Source organism: Penicillium expansum (genome assembly GCF_000769745.1).
Source record: "Penicillium expansum strain MD-8 chromosome Unknown contig8, whole genome shotgun sequence".
Lineage (NCBI taxonomy): Eukaryota > Fungi > Ascomycota > Eurotiomycetes > Eurotiales > Aspergillaceae > Penicillium > Penicillium expansum.
The window spans coordinates 468,214-488,132 of NW_015971309.1; the positions used below are offsets into that span (position 1 = coordinate 468,214).

The 19,919-nt window shown below is 47.8% G+C and overlaps 5 protein-coding genes across 5 annotated transcripts; 3 read left to right on the top strand and 2 right to left on the bottom strand.

Moving 5' to 3' along the window:
• Positions 1–280: 280 nt before the first annotated feature.
• PEX2_004320 (uncharacterized protein) lies at positions 281–2,177 on the bottom strand (the record flags this gene model as incomplete). Its single annotated transcript, XM_016737710.1, has 4 exons — positions 281–983; positions 1,058–1,601; positions 1,660–1,875; positions 1,925–2,177. 4 exons carry the CDS (start codon positions 2,175–2,177, stop codon positions 281–283), a joined length of 1,716 nt encoding a protein of 571 aa, XP_016598766.1.
• Positions 2,178–4,448: 2,271 nt separating this feature from the next.
• PEX2_004330 (uncharacterized protein) lies at positions 4,449–9,103 on the bottom strand (the record flags this gene model as incomplete). The annotated part of the gene is made up of 16 exons (XM_016737711.1): positions 4,449–4,491; positions 4,554–4,755; positions 4,825–5,428; positions 5,484–5,554; positions 5,608–5,651; positions 5,709–5,749; positions 5,807–6,749; positions 6,812–7,315; positions 7,369–7,488; positions 7,551–7,675; positions 7,736–7,873; positions 7,960–8,050; positions 8,116–8,321; positions 8,363–8,648; positions 8,734–8,802; positions 8,871–9,103. 16 exons carry the CDS (start codon positions 9,101–9,103, stop codon positions 4,449–4,451), a joined length of 3,720 nt encoding a protein of 1,239 aa, XP_016598767.1.
• A 927-nt stretch (positions 9,104–10,030) lies between these two features.
• On the top strand, positions 10,031–12,379 carry PEX2_004340 (uncharacterized protein; the record flags this gene model as incomplete). The annotated part of the gene is made up of 8 exons (XM_016737712.1): positions 10,031–10,351; positions 10,419–10,428; positions 10,498–10,528; positions 10,586–10,741; positions 10,807–10,943; positions 11,006–11,381; positions 11,434–11,515; positions 11,576–12,379. The coding sequence occupies 8 exons, from the start codon at positions 10,031–10,033 to the stop codon at positions 12,377–12,379; spliced, it is 1,917 nt and encodes a 638-aa protein (XP_016598768.1).
• A 1,099-nt stretch (positions 12,380–13,478) lies between these two features.
• On the top strand, positions 13,479–16,057 carry PEX2_004350 (uncharacterized protein; the record flags this gene model as incomplete). The annotated part of the gene is made up of 9 exons (XM_016737713.1): positions 13,479–13,511; positions 13,568–13,596; positions 13,672–14,090; positions 14,161–14,502; positions 14,575–15,195; positions 15,253–15,376; positions 15,439–15,685; positions 15,773–15,849; positions 15,904–16,057. The coding sequence occupies 9 exons, from the start codon at positions 13,479–13,481 to the stop codon at positions 16,055–16,057; spliced, it is 2,046 nt and encodes a 681-aa protein (XP_016598769.1).
• Positions 16,058–17,161: 1,104 nt separating this feature from the next.
• Positions 17,162–17,632, top strand: PEX2_004360 (uncharacterized protein; the record flags this gene model as incomplete). The annotated part of the gene is made up of 1 exon (XM_016737714.1): positions 17,162–17,632. The coding sequence occupies one exon, from the start codon at positions 17,162–17,164 to the stop codon at positions 17,630–17,632; it is 471 nt and encodes a 156-aa protein (XP_016598770.1).
• Between the last annotated feature and the right edge of the window lie 2,287 nt (positions 17,633–19,919).

Consider the following 19,919-nt stretch of genomic DNA (forward strand, 5'->3'; position numbering starts at 1 on the left):
CTAACTAATGATTTAACTAATGATTCAACTCAACCCTGACGTCGATCTTCATCATCGACCACATTTTGGACTTAGGTAGAGGAACCAGTCTTTGGTATCTGTTCAGTTCGTTGATTCTGGGCTGGACCCAGTAAAGAGATGATTATATAAAATCTGCCATGGTTGAAAGACAGAAAGGCGTCGAATAATTATAGCCGAAAGCAATCCCTCATTCCCTCCGAGTATCCGAGTATCCCGCAACACTGACCAATGATCAAAGCATACACATCCATGGATAGAATCAAAGGGTGACAGTGCACGCACTCAAGATTCCGGTTTCCTTAGCCAAAGCAGCAGTAACATGGGCAGGAACTCCTCTGTCAATACCGAGGATCATCAGGGCTTCCTTCAATGATTGACCCTTTGCAGATGGTTCTTGGGAGCCTTCATCTGTGGGGTGAGACTTCTCTGGGCTTTCATTGATAGCCAACTTGTTTGACACAGGAGCAACAGTCATGAAATTGATATTGACGCCCTCCTGGCCAAGGGTGTTACCTACAACACCAATCTTCCCCGGTGAATCATAGTTCTCGCAGATCAATAAGGTCCCCTCCGGCTCAAAGGACGCTTCAAATCGACCCAGGCGAGTGATCAGTGGCTGATCACCAGAGCAGGTGCCGGAGATAATTCGCTGGTGTTGGTCTGGAATTGACCCAGTGGAGGTGTCGCCGGAAGCTGGGGCTCGGGACGATGCCCGAGAAGGTGGACGTGCGACAAGAGTGACTAGCGACGAATAGGACGAGTGGTCTGATGGGTCGCGGGAGTGTTGCTCCGAAACATAGATTCCACGTTCGCGAGCCACCAGCTCAGCGTTGACAATATTGATGTTAAGTCCCTCCATGCTGCTAATGGGAGCAAGAAGACCCTTGATCAAAGCGGCAAAGAGTGGTTTCGTGTTATTGATGCTGCTCAACTCGCCTTCATAAATCAGATCAAAGGTATTTCTGCCCATTGCTCCGCCTGGAGAAGCTGCATAGTGCTGAGTATACAGGCTGCCCAGTTTTTCGACTAGGCGTACAAATGGCTCAACTTTTCGTATTCCTCTGGCAGAATGAGAGGAGCATTGACAGCGCTGCGCGGCAACGATCCTTGCAGGATTTCCAGAACTTGTTCGCACACATCGACTGACACGTTTTCTTGTGCCTCTACTGCGGAGGCACCAAGGTGCGGTGTAACGACTGCTCGTGGGTGGGCGATTAGTCGTGCCGCAGATGAATCAGGAGCAGGAGGTTCTGAAGTGAAAACATCAATAGCGGCACTGGCAATATGGCCTGACTCCAGTGCCGCGAGCAGTGCATCCTCATCAAACGTTCCTCCCCGTGCTACATTTAATACCCGGGCACCTGGCTTCAACTGTGCTAGCTCGGCTTCCGCAATCATTCCCCGAGTTGAGGCGATGAGAGGTGTATGAATCGTTAGGAAGTCGGCAGATGCCAGCAGCTCTGGGAGCGAGGATATGAGGGCGACCGAAGCCGAAGCCGCAACCGCCGGGGATGCATATGGATCGAGGGCATTCACATTCATGCCCAAACCCTTGGCCAGTCGTGCTACTGTCAATCCCACTAGTATAGTGCAATGTCAACTCACGTTTCCAAATGAAGCAAATTGAGAAACAGTTACCTTTTCCCAGACCAATAATCGACAATGTCTTCCCCTTGACTTCCACACCGACGAATCTACTTCGTTCCCATTTCCCATCTTTGAGACTAGCACAGCTCTCAGGAATTTTTCTCGCCATGGACATCATCAATGCAATTGTATGCTCAGCTGCGGCGCCAATATTCCCTGAAGGTGAGTTGACGACCACAATCCCTAGCTTTGTAGCTTCCGCGACATCTATACACGGGGTCAATAACACACAGCCTTTAACAAGATTGAAACTTACCAACGTTGTCAACTCCAACACCGGCACGTGCTACAACCTTTAGGTTCTTTGCAGCTCGCAGCACAGTCGCAGTGACTTTAGTCTCGGAGCGAACGAGGAGGGCATCATGATCGGGGATTATCTGGAGTAATTCATCGGCACTGAGACCCTTTCGTTCATGGACATCCAGCGAGCCGCGCAGAAGAGCCAGTCCATCCGGTGACAGCTTTTCTGGCACAAGAGCCTTGGGACGAGAGGCCCTCAAAAGAGCCATTGGAATTCAATTAAGTCAATTAGGGAGAAAGAAAGAAAAATCGGCCAGTTTTAGAGCATTGTATTACTCCCCGCGGCAGGCGCGCCCTCAGGTTTCTTCCATTTTATCCAAACATCCTCTATACGACCTTGGGAAATATGTACAACTGTACAGAACGCGGGGTACAGCCGCCCTGATTGGAGAAAAGCCTTCTACAGGGTACCCCTAGGACTAGTACTCAACTCCCAATTGGACTTCATGTCCACCCTCCCGTCATACTTGCGCCCTCATCCCTCATATTATCCTAGGCATCCTCGTTTGTTGAGGGCCACATTGTCTCCCTTTCAAACATGCCTTGTTTTTAATCCGGTTCTAGAAACGGGTGGCCATCTGGAAGATGACCAATTATCACATAAAAAGAGACTCAAATCCTCTCCAAAGCCTCCTTTAGCTTCTAGTGGTCAATGAATACAGCAGTATTGACCCCAGAGACATGCCTACCCCCGGATTGGTCGTCCAAGAGGGCGCAGCCCTGGAGGAAAGCTTCATATCCCTAATGAAAAGGTACCGGGGAAGCTGGCAAGGTAGCATCATCATTCTCTTGATGAATGAAAGGTCACACTACAGTTTCTCAATGCCCATTGCTGGTATGAACTCATGATGCCGAACACATCGCCCAGTTATGTGGTTACGCGAAGTGTACAGGCGACTAAGTACGGGCGACTAAGTATGCCACCGGTTCATAAGTCTCCTATTGGATATCACCTCACCGCCTTCTTAAAGCATACACTACTACGGAGTACTTTGTAATTAATTTCAACTTCTCTTTTATTTTCTACAAGAATAGTCGGCCGGGTTTGCGGCCATATGATGTCTTTTAGCTGGTCTTTTTAAATGTCTTTTTAGATATATATAAAGGGGGTAAAAAAAGTATCCTTCATGTAAGCGACTTTTCTACCTACGTACTTGATTTCCTCTGCCACTTCTTGGCTTTCCCTTTCCGCTTTAGTGCTCACCTCTTGCCGCTTTTTACTCACTGAGTGGAACTGAGCTGAGTATTATTACATAATCACCAGACTCGCGGGCTCACTGAGCAGCCTGATCTTACTCACTGGTTATTACTTGCCCAGGTTAATGAAATCTTGGCAAGAGACTGGACAAGGGCCTGGCAAACGCTTTCATTGACGTTGGTATAAGGCCGTGACTCTGAATAATGACAAGAGAGCCCTAGTAGGTTGAGCTCTAAATGCTGGATACGACGTTGTTGAACGATGTTGGCGAGAAGATGATATGGCTACATTGATGTCAGCAATTGCATGTCTGGTGAGTCTTTGCAATGGTTAGGAGACTAACCAATTCCTCATCGGGTGTCCAGTCAACGTTGAGGCCAAGGGAATGAATATTTGGGAACTGTTCGAACAAGTGGTCGAGGTTATGGAGGCTCGCGCGAAAAGAAAGTTGTTCCCATGAATTTGTTCCCGTATCAACATTGGAACTGAGTTCATGTCGAAAACGTACGTTATTTAAGGAATTGGAGTGACTTTTCGCCAACACTGCCAGTGTATCCCGTGGAAAGCCCTACCCAATGAACTTTTTCAAAGGTGGGAGCTCCTTCAGGAAGGCGTGGAGCTGGCTTATACATTCGACAGAGGCAGGGCACTACGCCAATTTGGAATGCCTGTTGAAGTATCGAGTACGCGATGATGAGGATGTCCAATGACTGGACTTGACTGTTTGCACAACATAGACTTACCAATATCGCTAATTATATCACGTTGCAATTGGCTCCATTCAACCCCAGTAACCGTGGGATCTTGCTGACGAAGGCGATGGTGCTCATTACCTCAACCAGAAATTAGAGAGGTCTTCCTCTCGCGGGTATCAGGATTTTATCCATGTCCTTCGTCATACGGGTTTTCCACGTGAATTAGTATCTCTAGAGTTGCTAGAGTATGCTGCTATTATAAATCCATTGAATGCTGACAAGAGTCTTAAAGAAATTGCTCAAAAAACTATGCTCCTGAGATATGGGCCCACTTAAGCCTTTCAAATGAACAGTTCTTGCAGATTACATGAGACGTACAAACGACCGAAAATGGTACTGAAAAATACGCAAGTATCTCACTAAGTGAGTTTCATGTTTCCAGCACAGGTTTGTCTGTGCAGTCATTCAAGTGGACCCTGGACGGGTACAGATATACTGACAGGGTGTGTACCACTGAAAATACAAGATAGCTTGGATTATACAAATAGAGGCGATACGCCGAATCCACACATGTATATCCATATCCCTTACCAAGAAGCCAAAATGCGAGACAAAGGCTGGTACTCCGCTCTGTCGGTAAGGTTAGCTATATTCTGCTATCAGTCAGTGTAGGGTTGGGATTTATTGCCTACCTCAGGTAATGGTAATGCGCCCCGAACACAAGCACTCCAAGCACTTGCTTCCCTGCCTCCGCATAGTTGTCTGCAGCCTGCTGGCCCTCACCAATGCTCCAAGTCATGGATCGAGAACCGGTCTCCGTCGTGACTATAGTACTGGTGCGTTGGTCGAGATTCTGTGTCATATAGTCCATCTTTTCAACCGAGGGACGGTTTCCTGTATCTCAAGATGGTGTGGTTAGTGCTGTCGAGGTTATGGAATAGGCATGAATGGAGAATGGCTCACCGATCATATCGATTCGAAATGTCACGTCAAATAGGTTATAGGTAAGACTATCCTTCAAGTAGTCCCCTTTATCGGCGATCACACTCAACTTGGTCAAGATAGGCTTGACAGACGAGGAAGGGCTCATCACCATGGCCGCCCCGTTCTGCTCCGTTGTAGACCCAGGTGTGTTACCGGGCGAAGGCGCCGGGGTCACCATGTCTGGAATCCCGTTGGGAATGGCACCGGTGTTTACAGGGTCCTTGACTTGCACTTGGACAGGAACTATGGAGTCCGCTCGCTGAAAGCCTGGGAACGGAGTCCGCAGATAGAGGCTATCGTGGATTTCTTCGGGTTTGGTGAAGCGACGCCGGCCGTAGACGTCGTTGAAAAAGTCACGGAAGCCGCATGTCTGATCAGAAAACCGCCAGCACAGTCGAATAGGATCCCCTTCCTTGATATACTGGGCGCTCGATCCCCCGACCGTCTGCACCCGCCACAAAGGGAACTCCCCGGAATCGGTCATCGCTGGTAAGACAACACCCTGCTCGTTGCGGAAAACAGTAAGGTAAATATTCATCTTCTCGTGATAGCTTCGAAGGGCGACTAAACTATCGTGTTTGAGCTGTCATTTGCAAGTATTAGCTATCTGGACTGGTAGGAAGGCTGGGGAAGCCTACATGTTGGCCATCGGGTATAATCATCTGCCAGGCGGTCTCCTGGTAGTCCGTGACCGATAGGTGTTCAATTTCTTCGGCCTTGTCAGCTCTCGGATTTTGTTACTTGTTGGAGCAGGGATCTCACTTTTCAGCCTCTCTTCGTATTGAAGGAGAACCGGGGCTTGGAATCTAGATCCTGATCTCAGCACTGTCTTTCTTGGACGATTCTGCACTAGAGAAGCTCACCTTGCTGGGGAGAACAGGGCCAATTGTTTTTGTACATCGAGCTACTTTTTGCATTAGATGACGAAAGAAAAGTCCCGATGGGATCGACAGTGACGAACCTGCTTGAAATCCCTGGTAATATCTGTGACCGGCATTCCAAAGGATGTACCGCCCGACCGTTTGATCTCGGTGACCTTCAACTGTCTCCGTTTAAGTCCCATGCGAATTGGGTGGATGGCCTTGCCAAACTGATGACCTAAATAATTGCAGATGTGATGCTGCTTTTCTATGGGGGTCTCCTTGTCCCCAATCTCCTGGGTCAATCCTGGAATGTCGGACTGTACTTTCAATCGCACATCAAGGCAACGGGATGGAGGAATCGCCAAGTATTGAGATAGTTGAGGAACAGCGGAGAGGAACCACTGCTTGACATCCACCATCTTGACATCGCTGCAGCTACTAATAGCTGTCGCTAGCAGCAATGGCTCAGATCTTTCGATCACTCGCCAGTTATTGAACGGCAGAACTGATGCACACCACGTCGGCGGATTAGCCGCATAGATGGTTTGCCCTCCCTTCGCCTCGAAGGCGGACATATCATTGACGTTGGTCTCTTTTATGGCCTCTTCATCTTCCGAGCCGGTCTGCTTGGAGGCCTTGGATGAGCCACCAATGCCCCAGGGAGTGGACACGGCAAGACCGAAATGAGCTTTAAACTCTTCCTTCTGCCGCGACTCACTGACAGTGCTCTTGCTGTTGGTGACCCTAGTGGTCTGCAGACTGCCTCCGACTATGACCTCCTGGCAGAAGATATGGCCGAACTCGGCCTGTAGTGCCCGGAGGTCATTGATGTTTTTGGTCCTGCGCACCTTGTCCACCGCGCTGCGTAGGGCGTCAGTCGGCTCAAGGTCTTCGGGACGCAGGAATATCGTCGCCCGAGGGAACTTAAACTCGGCAATCAACTTCTTCTCATAAATCGTTTCGGATTTGGCCTCCCCCTTTGTCGTGCTTGACTTAGTTCCGGCGGTGACGCCGACACTGACACCCTTGAAACCACCCGATCTATTGAAGGTATGAGCAAGAGGCCGCGGACCTGAGAACTACTTTTCCATGGAGAGACTTACACTTCACCCTCAAAAGAGGTAGATGAGAAGCTGTTGCGCGCCATTGACTCTTGAAGCTCATGACTAACAAGAGAAACGGTAATCTTGGACTCATCGTTCACCACAAAGGAAGGCAGAGCATTCGCTTTCTTGGGAAGGTCGCTGGTCATTGCCTTTGCTGAGACCACCTGAGGGGAAGCCTCAACTGGAATCGCGAGAGGGAGAAGGCTCGCATCCTGCGTCAGCTCTTTTTTAGTCGACGCTTGGGCAACCTCCTTATTCGGCGCTGCGGATGGTTGTTCCTCAGTGGGCTTCGTCGTCGAGCCTGTTTTGATGGCTGCACTTGCCGCCTTGGTGTTGCCGGGGGTAGAAGTCGGGGGTAACACAGCTGCGGGGGCCTTTGGGGCTACCGGGGTAGTCGTTGACCCTGTGGTTAGATGCGGGAGAGAGATAGGACTGTCCATGTTGAGTCCGGCACGGAGTTTAAACGCTATGAGTTTCCAGAGGTCAGGTCCACCGTTGTATCTTAAATTACAGCAGAGTGGTGTCAAAAGGCAAAGAAGGAAAAGGAAAGAAACCCACCAGCACGAGGAGCGGGTTTGACGATGTTCCTTTCCAGGTCGACCGTCCAGCCATGCATCAAACCGCAATTTCGGAGGACCGAGTGCCATTGGTTCTCGTCTAACTCAGACGCATGTCTACAATGAGAATCTTATCAGTTTCATCGCACATTTGTTCTTTCAGTAGACAACGAGCTTACAGTGTATTTGCCGACGTCGCGGTTATCTTGACAAGATCGTTTAACTCATTTGCTGCGAGACCCTGGTTTTTGAGATCACCGGCTTTACCCTGAATGGTTTCCAATGATGAGAGCTTGGTAAAGCCCTGTTAATTTGTACAAGTTAGTCATGGTGCTCCTCAACCTTCGAGTTCTTTCAAACTAACCGTGCTAAGATCAACCTTCGTGTCGATTTTCTGGGGCTTTACAACATCAGAAGCTGCCGACCACTCGGATCTCTGAGTAGGCGAGCTGAAGTAAATATCGTAAATAGGAATTTTCCCATCTTTCTTATCCGACAGTGTCTATAGGGCGCAAAGGCAGGTGGGTTAGTGTTTTGGAAGCTACAACCGGCATTCGAGAGTCGTCTCGGACAGTATACGTATCGTACCGAATGAGAAAGATAGGTGGATAGGAGAGTACGGTCCTCAAACGGTGTCTCATCCTGCAAACAAAACTCATGTTTCTGAGACTGTGCCGACCTGTGATAGCGTGTGAAATCAGTGATTGGTCTTCACTCTTGATGAGAACACAACTGATGTCCTACATGGAAGCAACGAGTGGACGCAGGTGACCCAAAATGAGGGATGGCAACTGATCGCTTGGAAATCTTGACGAGCTGATTGACGCCTCGTATTTATTCTTTCCATTCGCTTTTTGTACAAATCGGAGGGTGAACGGCAGATTTTTGAAGATATCCGTTGGGGATAGTGTCGCAGGTAGCTCTTTCACGTAGACGATACCGATCGGGGCCTGCATATTACGCCATCAGATCGGATCAGAACAAAATTGACACGAGATGTGCCGTCTCGGGTTAGTTCTCTTGCCTTGGTATTGTGGGCTTTAGGATCGGCAGGCTTAGTTTGCTCTTTCTCCGCACTATCGCCAGCTTTTTTCTCTTTATTGGCGCCGCCATCAGCTGGCTTGCTTGCTGGTTCCGTCAGTTTCTTCTCCCCGGTGGCCGGTGGCTGCGCCTCTTTCTTCGGCGGGAGAGGCTCGAGTGACTGGAAATATAGCTTCATACTCATGGTTTCCGGAACAACGGAACCGTCATTTAGACAAATGATGAATTTGAAAGGGCTATAGAACATAACATCCCGGATTAGCGATCTCTATGGCGCATCATAGAACTAGGAGTTTGGAATGTGAATGCGTGGTGACTTACATTTCAGCCTTGAGCATCTGCTTTATTTTAGCTACATTGTAGCCCACTAAGAATTCTTGCAGCGAACGTCTGCCAAGTCAAAAGGTTCAGTACTTGATAGTTGCGACTACAAAAGAAAACATTGGTTATGTACTTACCCCGGTGCACGAACAACTTGCAGCGCATGTGGTGTTCCTGTCTCAATATATTTGTGAACTTTGACAGTCTCCCAAAACTCTTCTGGAGACTTATAGATGGGCTTGGCTCTGCCGCGAGTTGGTAGATCAGCCAGATCAAGCTCGTCTTTGTCTGAAGAGCCACGGTCATCTTGCACTTCCGGGACTGTGTCCACGTTGTCCTTCGCATCTTGTAGGTGCTCTTCTGATTCCATGATTCAATCTGTTGAGAAATAGAGTTATATGCAAAAAAGAGTTCAATGGGTTTGGGGACTCAGGGGCGTATGAACAGTAAGTGGTAGATGAAGGATGGGTAAGTTGAGATCAATTTATTTCAACTGACGACAGAGATGGGAGGTTCTTTTTCTTCGGGTGTTTGAGTTTGTAGTTCTCCCTATCTGTCAATCGGCCAAAATTACTGTGGCTTGGTCACCTCTATCTAGGTCTTGGTGGCCGGAGACGCCGACTTCGATCTTGCAAGTATCGGGAGGCCTTCGTCTCAATGAGTGGCCAGCTGAACCCCTGCTCACTTGTCTAAAATATACTTTCCCAAGATAACAGGAATTTATGCCGATGGAACATGCTCATGGGGTCAACAGGAGGCTAGCGGGAAGAGAATATCTCACGATGAACTACTCCGTACTGTAGAAAACGTGACCCGCAGTGGATCCTTCCAAGGTTCCCCGTTCATGCGAGTAGCCCCACTCGCTATTATGCAGTCAGCAGATGTGGAGCTTCTTCGCTTTCCTCGGCTTGTAGCACCGCATTTCTCAACTTTTAGCAAATCGGTGTTCCCCTGTCTGTTAGACACGGCCATTGGCAATCCACTTTTTGCGGCTTTGGGGGTATATTTACGCGTAACCTTCTATCCATTACCATTCAGCTAAAGAAAAACAGCCATAGGCACTCGGAAAGGTCGAGACTATCGCCAGTCTAAGGAAATAGTTAGCGACCAAAAAATTCATTGCAGCTAGGATTTGGGATAGAGAGATACAAGAAAAATGTAAAGGATACCCAAGAGATCCCGCCCAGAGTAAGCCAGTTTCCTCTTGAAGATTCACTATTTCTTCTCGTCTTGATCTCTGCTTGAAAGCACCAACCTATACCGCTAGTCGAAGAAGTGATTTCAAACTGCCCTTACTATGCCTGCTCTTATTCTTTCTCCATACAATGACTCCATGCGCCTTGGCCAAGGTTACAATTCCTTCCTGCAAACACCATGCTTGGAGGACTCTGTTACCATTCAGCAGGCTCCTGGCTCACAGGGTACTCGTCCCGAGAATCAGTCCCAGACGGTCTCCTACTCAACTAGATGCGTGGACCGGATCTCTGAGGTTGTTCGCTTGATGGGTGTCTCTGCTGGATCATCGATCAAGAGCGGATCAATCGACAACTCGGGAGCCTTCACGATCGATGAGGTCAAATTCGCAGAAAGTGATCTGAATGTGGTAGTTTCCGTCAAGGTATGGAATATCACCTCTATCCACGGCTGTTGCGAATCTTGACTAACATTATGTTCTAATCGCGCAGGTGATTAATCGTGAGTAGTGATCCGGAACCCTAGCTCGTTTTATCAACCCTGTGTAGCAGCTGATGACAAGGACCATAGAGATACAACGTCACCGTGGGAGTGCTACCTTGTAAGTGTTTCATATTGTCGAAATCCAGCAAGAATTTGATGAATAACATGCACGCAGCATGCCCAACGCGAAGATTGGCGAGCTTACCGAAGCCGAATTCCACGAAATCTATGGCGACTGCTTCATCTCCGGCTTTCTCGAGGGGGGGGAGCTTCATGGCATCGTTTCCATCCGAGTTCTAGATTCTTCACGTCGAAATGCTGTCATTGCGGAGTAAGTCCATAGTATCAGTGAAATACGCTCCAAGCTATAAATAAAGCCACTCTAACATATCAAAGGCTGAAATCCCATCTCAACACGACTTCGTCAGCCCCGGGATGGTCGCTGGGGGATACCAGCAAAATCAGTTCCTACATGAGTGAGACAGAGACCAATATCACTGTAAACTGGTCTGGCGGCGGATTCATCAAGCCCGGTATGTATTCACCGCTGTAAAATGCATAATGGGACAAATCTAAATTTCTTTGCACATTCTAGAGCAGGATGAATGGGATTTTGATACCCTCATTCGTGTCGCAAGCAGTTTCTCGCATCGCGTGGCTCAGTGTCCTCATAAGACCTGGGCTATATTGACGCGATATGACGCGCTGGATAGTTTCATTGAATGGGCCAGGATCCCTAAGATCAAGATCCGAAAATATGACAACATACAAAGACATGTTGCTGACCTTCTTGATACTCATCTTGAGTACAAATCCAATTTGGCTCGCCTGAACAACGCGCTTTCGAACCCGGAGAAATATATTGCTGCCACTGGGGAGAATGCAATTCCCGTGACGATTAAATCTCTGGTGTTTGAACGGTCACGGCTCAAGCTGGAGATGGATTGCATTGTGAAGGAGATAGAAGACCTGTAGGAGGGCATTTCTTGGCTATAATAAGGTATCTGCTGATTGAAGATCTAGTGATGCTGCTCCTGAGCAAGTCAAAATGATGGAACTCAAGCCGAGAGTGACAGCGCCGGAGATCTGGCGCGCTCGACTGCCTGTAAGATCAATCTGCTTGAAAAATTCTGATCTCAAGTGATTGCTGATAACTTCATTCTAGGTGCTGAAAAAGCATGAAATGGAAACTCTGAGCTCCATTGATAACGAAGTAGATTATCTACGGGGACTTCCATCCATTCTAGGAGACAACGGCGAGCCAGAGAATCATCCGCTTGTGGATCATTACCAGGACCTCAAGGAACGAGGAACATCTTCTGTTACGGGAACTCCAGCTGTCAAGCCAGCTGAGAAATCCGTCGAGCAGCCCATTGAGACAGGTTTATCTCAGCACGCTCCTCCTCCGTCATTTGAGTCAGCCTCCGTTACCCTCTGTGACCCAGCAATCCTATCTCACCTCAACCAAAATGAGGTCGACTTCGTGACCAGTGCCAAGAATGCGGAATTATACAAAGCATTCTACTTCGGTCGGCCTGTGGGAAATCTCTACGGTGGCAGTTTCTTCAACGATGCCCCTGATCTGCTTAATGCGGTAGGAGCCGATGAATGGCCCACCCGACTCGAGATGGATGCAACCAGTGAAAATGTCGTCCATCGTATCAAATTGGTCTACCCCAAATTCACCTCGTCTCACGCAGCCGAGCATTCACCCTTCAGTGCAGGAGGTGTTGCGAATGTTCGAGAAACCCTTCCGGCAAATGCGAAAATTGTTGAGATTCGCTTTACCGAGCGGTTGACATATGTTGCAGTGGAGTTGAGCAATGGCCGCAAATATGCTTGTGGTACTCGCCCTTCGAATGCTGCGGCACTGATAACTTTTTCTGTACCTGAAGGCTTCAAAGGATTGAAGGGTTTCTGGGGCCGAGAGGGTCACTCTTTGGAGAGAATTGGTCCTATCTGGGGCTAGAATACGCTTCAGATTTTGCAACCTGTTGTATGAGTGCTTTTTGTGTGTTTTGAATGAAGATTATAGTATTTTGTCTTGCTAGAATCCCTTCAGATCACGTATGCTTCATAGTTTCACTTTTTCAACTCCGGGCCAGGTGTGTTCAACAATCTACGTCCCAGTACAGCTAACATGTGGCTTTGGGAGTTCTTTCACAAAAATAAAATAGAAATTTATATACAACGGTACGTGGCTATCGCGGAGATTTTCTTGAAAGAGATATTATACTCGCCACCTTCTCAATAGTTATCTACACTTGTACCCCTCTTCAACAATGGAAAAATTGTAAGATAGATTGTTTAAAACATACAGAGCTTCGGGCTGTCGGATGAGCTCTAGACAAACAGCTTACGGTCTCGGCTATTATATCTCTCCTTGTCCGCAGCTCGGCATGAAATTCCCGTGAACATACTATATCCACTTTCCAAGGTTGCCATTGTTGACGACCCTAGCTGGAAGTAAAGTTTGGAAGTGGATATCATCAATGTTAGCTATCTACAAACCCCGCAAGTTCTTTGTCTAGCAGAGCTGACGACGGTTCGCCTATAATTTACTCCACTAAAAGTTCATAGTCAGCCAGCCATGCATTTGCATGCGCCTTGCTACCCCTGGTCACTTAGTGGCTGTACGGAAAGTGGATATCAGAACGCTATTTCAGCTGCACCAGAGCGTACAAAGGCTCACGGTATTTGAAAAACATGTCGGGTAATGAGGAAAAACTTCGGACTTCAGCTGATGTCTCTTTGTTCGCGACGTCGATTTGACTAGATTGAGTATCATTCTAGACCTAGTGTCTCATACTACGGCTTGATCGCAAATTGTTTAGGAAATGGAAACCGATAATGTGCCATTCTTATCTTATGGTTAAAGTAGGCGAAGCACAGCCTGTGCTGGATCAAGTTCATCTATAAATTGGCTCTAGTTTCTGCATCTCTATCTCAGTGTAACAACGTGCATCTCGTGAGTTCAGAAACTACTATCAGATTGTGATTTACCAAGATTCACCAAACTTCAATCCCTCCAAGCATACCTTCATCACCCTTCCCCTCACCTAGACAGAATGTCAAAAGAAGATCGTATTTTCAAGACTAGCGTATGATCAAAACCCCGAACCCATCATTGTTCTAGGTGAACTAATTCACAATACAGATTGGTGCCTATGACCAGGTCATTGCATTGTAAGTCAACCGATCATGTTCCAAGAACAAAAACAGCGGACAAAAGTGAGCTAACCACTCGCGTCAATGGTATAGGTCTCAGGTCATGATCAATGAGGGCCTGAAGAATCTCTGGAGCAAATCCGTTTTCGCCGAAGACTTGGCTCTTGCGAGATCTCGCCAGACAATTCTGGAGAAAGGAGAGGAGCTTCCTGAACTAGAGAAGCCCCTGGGGTTCTCCTGCAGCCCCACGCCCAACTCATTCCTCGATGAAGTCGTTTTTGGTCCTCCCCAGCTCATTCTTAAGCCCACCGGAAGCGATCTCAGTTCCATCGAGTATAAGTTCCATCTTGCTAGTGGAGAGCTACAGGCCATCTGCGATGAGAATGCCGAGTCCAGCGCACCTGAGCCCGTCAAGCGTAAGCCGGGCACTCGCGCTCCCATCAAGAAGGCGTCACGGCTGTATTCGCGATATACCATCAAGGATTGGTACGTGACCATTCCAATCAAGCTTTGTAAGACCAACTCCGATCCCCTTTCCTGTCTCATCGTTCAATAACTTACTGACTGATCCTTTGCCTGCAGCTCTCGTTCCGATGGAACCAACCTCGAAGGAATTTGCAGAAGCGATGAAGTTGAAGAAGAAGGGTAACCACTCCTTACAGAAGCTTCTGGTTGATACATCTACCATCAACTGGGCGACTGCCACAGTGGACCTGGGCTACTGGGCCGAGACAGATGAGATGGTGGATGAAGATGGGTTTGCCCGCACCATTGAGCACAAGGTTGTTGGCAACCACCGCTTGTGGGAACAGGAAACCCCAACCTTCCAGTTTTATTTCCGGCAAATGATCGAACAAGGATTCAAGGACACATGGGAGAAAGGCCTCGGAAGACTGTGCACGATTGTCAAAGACAAAGAGGATGGTATGCGATTGAAATCTGCTCTCAACAACAAGCACCCTCGACGCTGCTAACCAACTCTCCGTCTTCTTATAGACTCTCTGACGCCGACATTCGAGATCAATGATGTTCGCCACCAGACCTATCCATACCGAGAAGGTAACACCGACGTTCTTCATGGCATTCCCCAGGGCAATAATCACTACCTTTTGTACCTGGAAACCGTGGGATCCAATATCCCTCCACCCGTCACCCAGGAGGGTGCCACTCTCTCCCCCAGCGGGGGAAACTGGACCGAAGGTGGGGACTACCATAGTACCAACAACAAAAGCAAATTTGGTACCTACGTGCTTTCCAAGAAATGCTTCCTGGAGGGACACCTGCTCCCTAAGCTCACCGAATTCAATCGCATCATGCAGCTAGACATCATGGAGCGGCAGGCTGAGTCGGATGCCCAATTCTTCCACTGGTACGCCAAGGTTGGTTACAAGGTGCACCTGGGCAAAGGATTTGAGGATCGGGTAGGCAACTCGGCCAAATTTGACTGGACGCCTGGAAACCCCGTCATCAAGCCATATTGGGATGATCAGCACTGGTATAACAAGTTCAGAGACCAGGAAGAAGGCCAACTCATCTGGTCGAACGTGGATGAAGAGTGGGACACATCCGGAGCATACCACCACAACGGATCCGTCGAGACCTGGGCGTATGGTTCTAGTAAGTTTTCACTGCGAGCATTTTGTGGGAAAATGTACACTACTAACCCCAGGCAAGCTATCACAATCAATCGCGTGGTAGTCACCCCAGGCTCCAACGTCATCCGGATGCATGGTATGTCCTGGAACAGATTCACCTACAAGGTTGATCCCAGTAAGATCGAGTGGAATCGCATTGGAGGGTAAGTAGCCCTTTCCTCGTATTGCTCTCTGTTCTGTATCTTATTTGCTAATATCCCATTAGATTCCTCAATGTCGTTCACTGGGAGATAAACTTTGTTCTTCAAGCAAGTCGCGACGGAGGCCTCTTCATCGAGGTCAAGTCTGAGCTGCCGCGCGTTGAATTCCCATGGCAGGCCAATGGCAAGTGGGGCCTGGAGCCCTTTAGACAGAAACTTCAGACTTCCTACGAAACTGTCCAGAAGAACTTCGAATACATTACTGAGGGTTTGAAAAACTGTCTTCAAGGTCAGGATCGCCTTATTCTGCCTGTAAGTGACCATCGACATGACTTTTTCCTACTCGCACTTCCCTCCCAGCCCTCTCAGCTTCACGGAAAGTTGACTCATTGTGCACAGTCTACCGGCGTTTACCTCTTCAGCAACCCGCTAATGGGCCACAACGGCGACCTGGTCTGTAATCTGGAATATGTTGAGTGAGTGACCCCCAAAGCTTTTGATCCTCTCGAGATGTTAATATGACAATTTAGGGAACCATTTGATGCCGATGGTGAAGTCAAGAAGGATCTGAATGAGATGACTAATTTCAAGCGCACTCCAACTCGTGATCTGGCGAGGCACCCGGTTTTTGAAATTGCTGGCAACGTGCAAGCATCCGAAGCTGATCATAAAGAGGAAATTTAAGTTCATTGTGGTTCTGTCAGCTTGCGCGTGAAGCCGATTGATGAGCTGGTGAAGGGAGGCTAGCTAGATGAATTCTGCGATATAGCATGCTGTATTTCCAGGCTTGTAGCAGTCTGTATTGAAATATATCTTATGTCCAATCCCCTAAGTCCATATCAAAACCAGCTTTCAGGTATATTGTTACAAACCATTGAAATCATGACATTATATTTACTAGAGACGACAGTCAAAAACAAAAAGAAACGGAGAGAAAAAGAAAAAGAATACATATGTAGCTGCTTCTCAAAGTGCAATACAGTACACAAGTGTACGTCAGCACATGGGCATTGGCAATTGGTATTCCGATCATCACAATATCACAACAACAGACCCCCCACTACATTGCTCTGAGAAGGTTGGTTAATTATTGAACACCCTATTTTAAACTTTGTCGGCATGCACCATACAGTGGGTCCTGCCTTTCCGAGAACTATAGTGTGTTCGAATGCGCTCGCTAAATAAAGCTCGTCATGGGTTCGGGCCGGTAGGAGTTGCTGTTACTGCGTCTTCAGCTTCGCCATTTTTCAGCAAGCCCCACTCCACATGGGAGCTCCCGCTCCACTGGCAGGCCAGGCCGAGAATGGGCCCAGTCCTGTACTTTGCAGCCTGTAAGGTACCCCAGATCTCGATCTAATTGAGGTCAGCTAGACATCAGAATGTTTACAAGCGAGGCGCTGCTGAACAACGGAGTCTGGCCGATATCAGATGATAAGGCCTCTGAAGTGTATCGCTTAATTTCACCACTTCTCATGGAAGTCATGCCGTCCAAATCTTAGAAAATACCCGGTTATCATGTCCAGTAATCACACGGAGCAGTCTAGATTCAAGACACCTATCGCCTGACGATGCTCTGATCCTTCTGTCGCTATGCCTGGACGGGCGACCGGAAAACAGATTTAAAGAGGTGCTCCCTCCCGGGAAACAAAGGTCATGTTGATCATCAACTGCAAACACCGCTTCTGTGTCAAAGAGATATCTCATTTCTACTCAATATCTTGTCAGAGCTCCAGCTATTCAGTATCTCCGTCACAACACTATCAACCCTTCACCAGAAAACATTCTGCCATGGCCCAAGAAGTCGACCAGGTGGCCGCAACCCTCCACCGTTTCGGCGAAGACAACACCCTCTACAACGAGGGCTACGGATCCAAATGGAATCCTGAAGGAAAACCCGACAACTGCGTCTGGGTTTCCGTCTCCCGCTTCTTTAATCACCCTGTGCCGGAATGGTCTAGCATGGTGAGCGCCGCGGCACCTCCCGGAGGGGCCAGCGTGGGAGAGATCGCGCACTTCATCCGACAGACCTGTACCATGGCCCGATGCTACATGAAGGACGTCGAGCCCACCGATATCTTTTACCAGGGCACGCTCGTGTGCTACTCGCGGCCCGACGGCTCTGGACACTGTGTCCTGCAGCGTGAGGGGCGGTATATGTGCTTCCAGCACAGCGACGACGGGATTGATCTCTCCGATGAGGTCAATGACCCAGATAACACGATCTTTTATTGTTGGACCTTTGTAGATAGTGTCTACTAGGAGGTAATTGATCAAGGAAGGTGACAGAACGGGGATCTGATTGTTTTTAATGTTGGTCACTTTTCTTAACTTCAGCAAGAACAATGACAGACATGAAGTTCTATCATTCCACCTCAGATAGTAAAAGAATGCGACGTTTATGTCATATCATACCTTGGTAGAAGTACCTATTGCCTTCCTACTTAAAGACAGTTTCTGAAATTCTTTGGGCAACCAAAGGCAATATCCAAGGGAATGCCAAAACACTTCACCTTGATACTGATCTCAATATTGATAGCCACTAATGGCCATGGGTCTTGTATTCATTTTACATCTGTGATATTCGTTTCGAATAGACGGTCATTCTGTTGAAAATACTTTGATAGAGCATAGCTCGAAAAGCATGGAAGTGACAAGCCACAATGATTGGTGATATATTGTACTGGAAAGATACGTAAATTCCGAGGATTTTCAGGCTCTTGGTCAATACTGAAAGTTTTCACAGGAATGATCTGAGAACCTGTTTCTTGAAGAGCATCCATTTCCTCACTCTACTATGACGAGAGCTCAAACATGTTGAATCGGCCTCGAGCGCCATCCAAAATGGGCGGCCTCTCAATTCGTCAACGCCGCCACACTTAATTGCGTTTGCCTGTCTTATTCTGGTCTAAACCCAGCTATATTCAATCATTGCTCCTAGAATCATACTCACGGCCTCTGGGGTCCTCTAGGAACTGTACCTGTCCCCCTGGGAGTGAGACAGTTCGTTCCTGGGCTCTCTACCTTGGATCCTGGAGCCACACCCGTACGTTCACGGGGCCCTATAGTTCTCTGGGAACTGTGGTTACGCTTCCGAATGCACATGGGTCGTGCGGGGGAACTCTACAGGAGCAAGATGATCCAAGAACCACTACATGTTGACTTCTGTAGACTACTGAAAGGTGGACAGGGCTAAAGCAGAGAGACTTCCTCTAACCTCGTATATGGAAGTGTACTCGGACTACAGCTTTGGGGCGCATCCTGATAAAACAGGAGGTATTAGCCATATTCGGAAATTAGTTTAGCGGAGAGTTAGCGTGACTCTGAACAGCATTCAGAGTGCCACGCCTCTGATCAGTCTGAGTAATCAGGGAGCGCTCATTGGACCTCACGGCTTTATCACGTGATGAATTTGAGCAGCTCACTGAGTCTGAGCCCGGACTGAAATTTACTCAGTGAGCCTGACTCTAAGCGCCCTCGTAAAAGCGGCGGCAGCTAAGATAGGAATGCCCCACCGGGAGAGGAAATATGTTATGTACAGTGACCCAGGTGTACAGTGACCCAGGTACAGTGACTGTTCATAAGTTTTAATACCCCCTTTAGCCCCACCCATATACCGCCTGCCTTTATCGTCTATACCGCCTATGTAAGATGAACTGGTAGACCTCATATCTTTCGAGTTCAAGTCACATTCCTAGATATTTTGATATATTTTCCTAATATGATGCCTAGTCTTGTGTAGATAATAATTTAAAGCCAGAGATCTTCTTGTACAACGATATCGCAGAAAATATTTTGACCGGCAGAATATTATATAATCAAGATGGTGTGGGGCCGGGGTGTTAAAACTTATGAACAGTCACTGTATAGTTATATATATACCGAGGTACTTTGTAATAAGGGCCACTTTAACTTTACAAAAGTACTTCTAAGGTTAGAAAGTGAGGGTGGATCTGAATTACTGCCTGGCAATATTAACCAATGAGAGAGTTATGAATCGGTGGCATACTTATGTTGTAGTCGTCTGTAGAAGTGCTCGTAGGCCTGTTGTCATCCCTGGTATTTTATGTTGTAGATCCACGACCCGTTGAGTAAAACAGCAAACGCCCTTAGTATTGCGAAACTGTTTCGTACTGACGAAGGCTTTCCCGACTAGTTGGGCATGCATAATGAGTGGGAGATGCTTCCCTGTTGTATTCGACCTGCAGGGATAATGCTGGCAATTTATAAATAGGGGCAGAATGTTGGGAATACCCTGCCACCCAAGATGAGACTATAAGACTCCCTAGTTCACAATTTCAAAGGGGATAAGAGAGTAAGCTACAAAGGACTTGGATGACATGATTTGAAGGGCGATTGACTATGTGAGTGAAGATGAATATAAATTCGGATCCGAACGTGAGACGGCTTGTTTTCCCCGCCCAATTGGACGTTTTGCTTGGCAAAGGGTTCTCGACATGTAACAACCTGGATTTTCCTAGGACAGCCTCTCAATTTTTCATCTCAAATCAACTTTACTTGGCTCTAATTGGCTCTAGACAGCTTCATG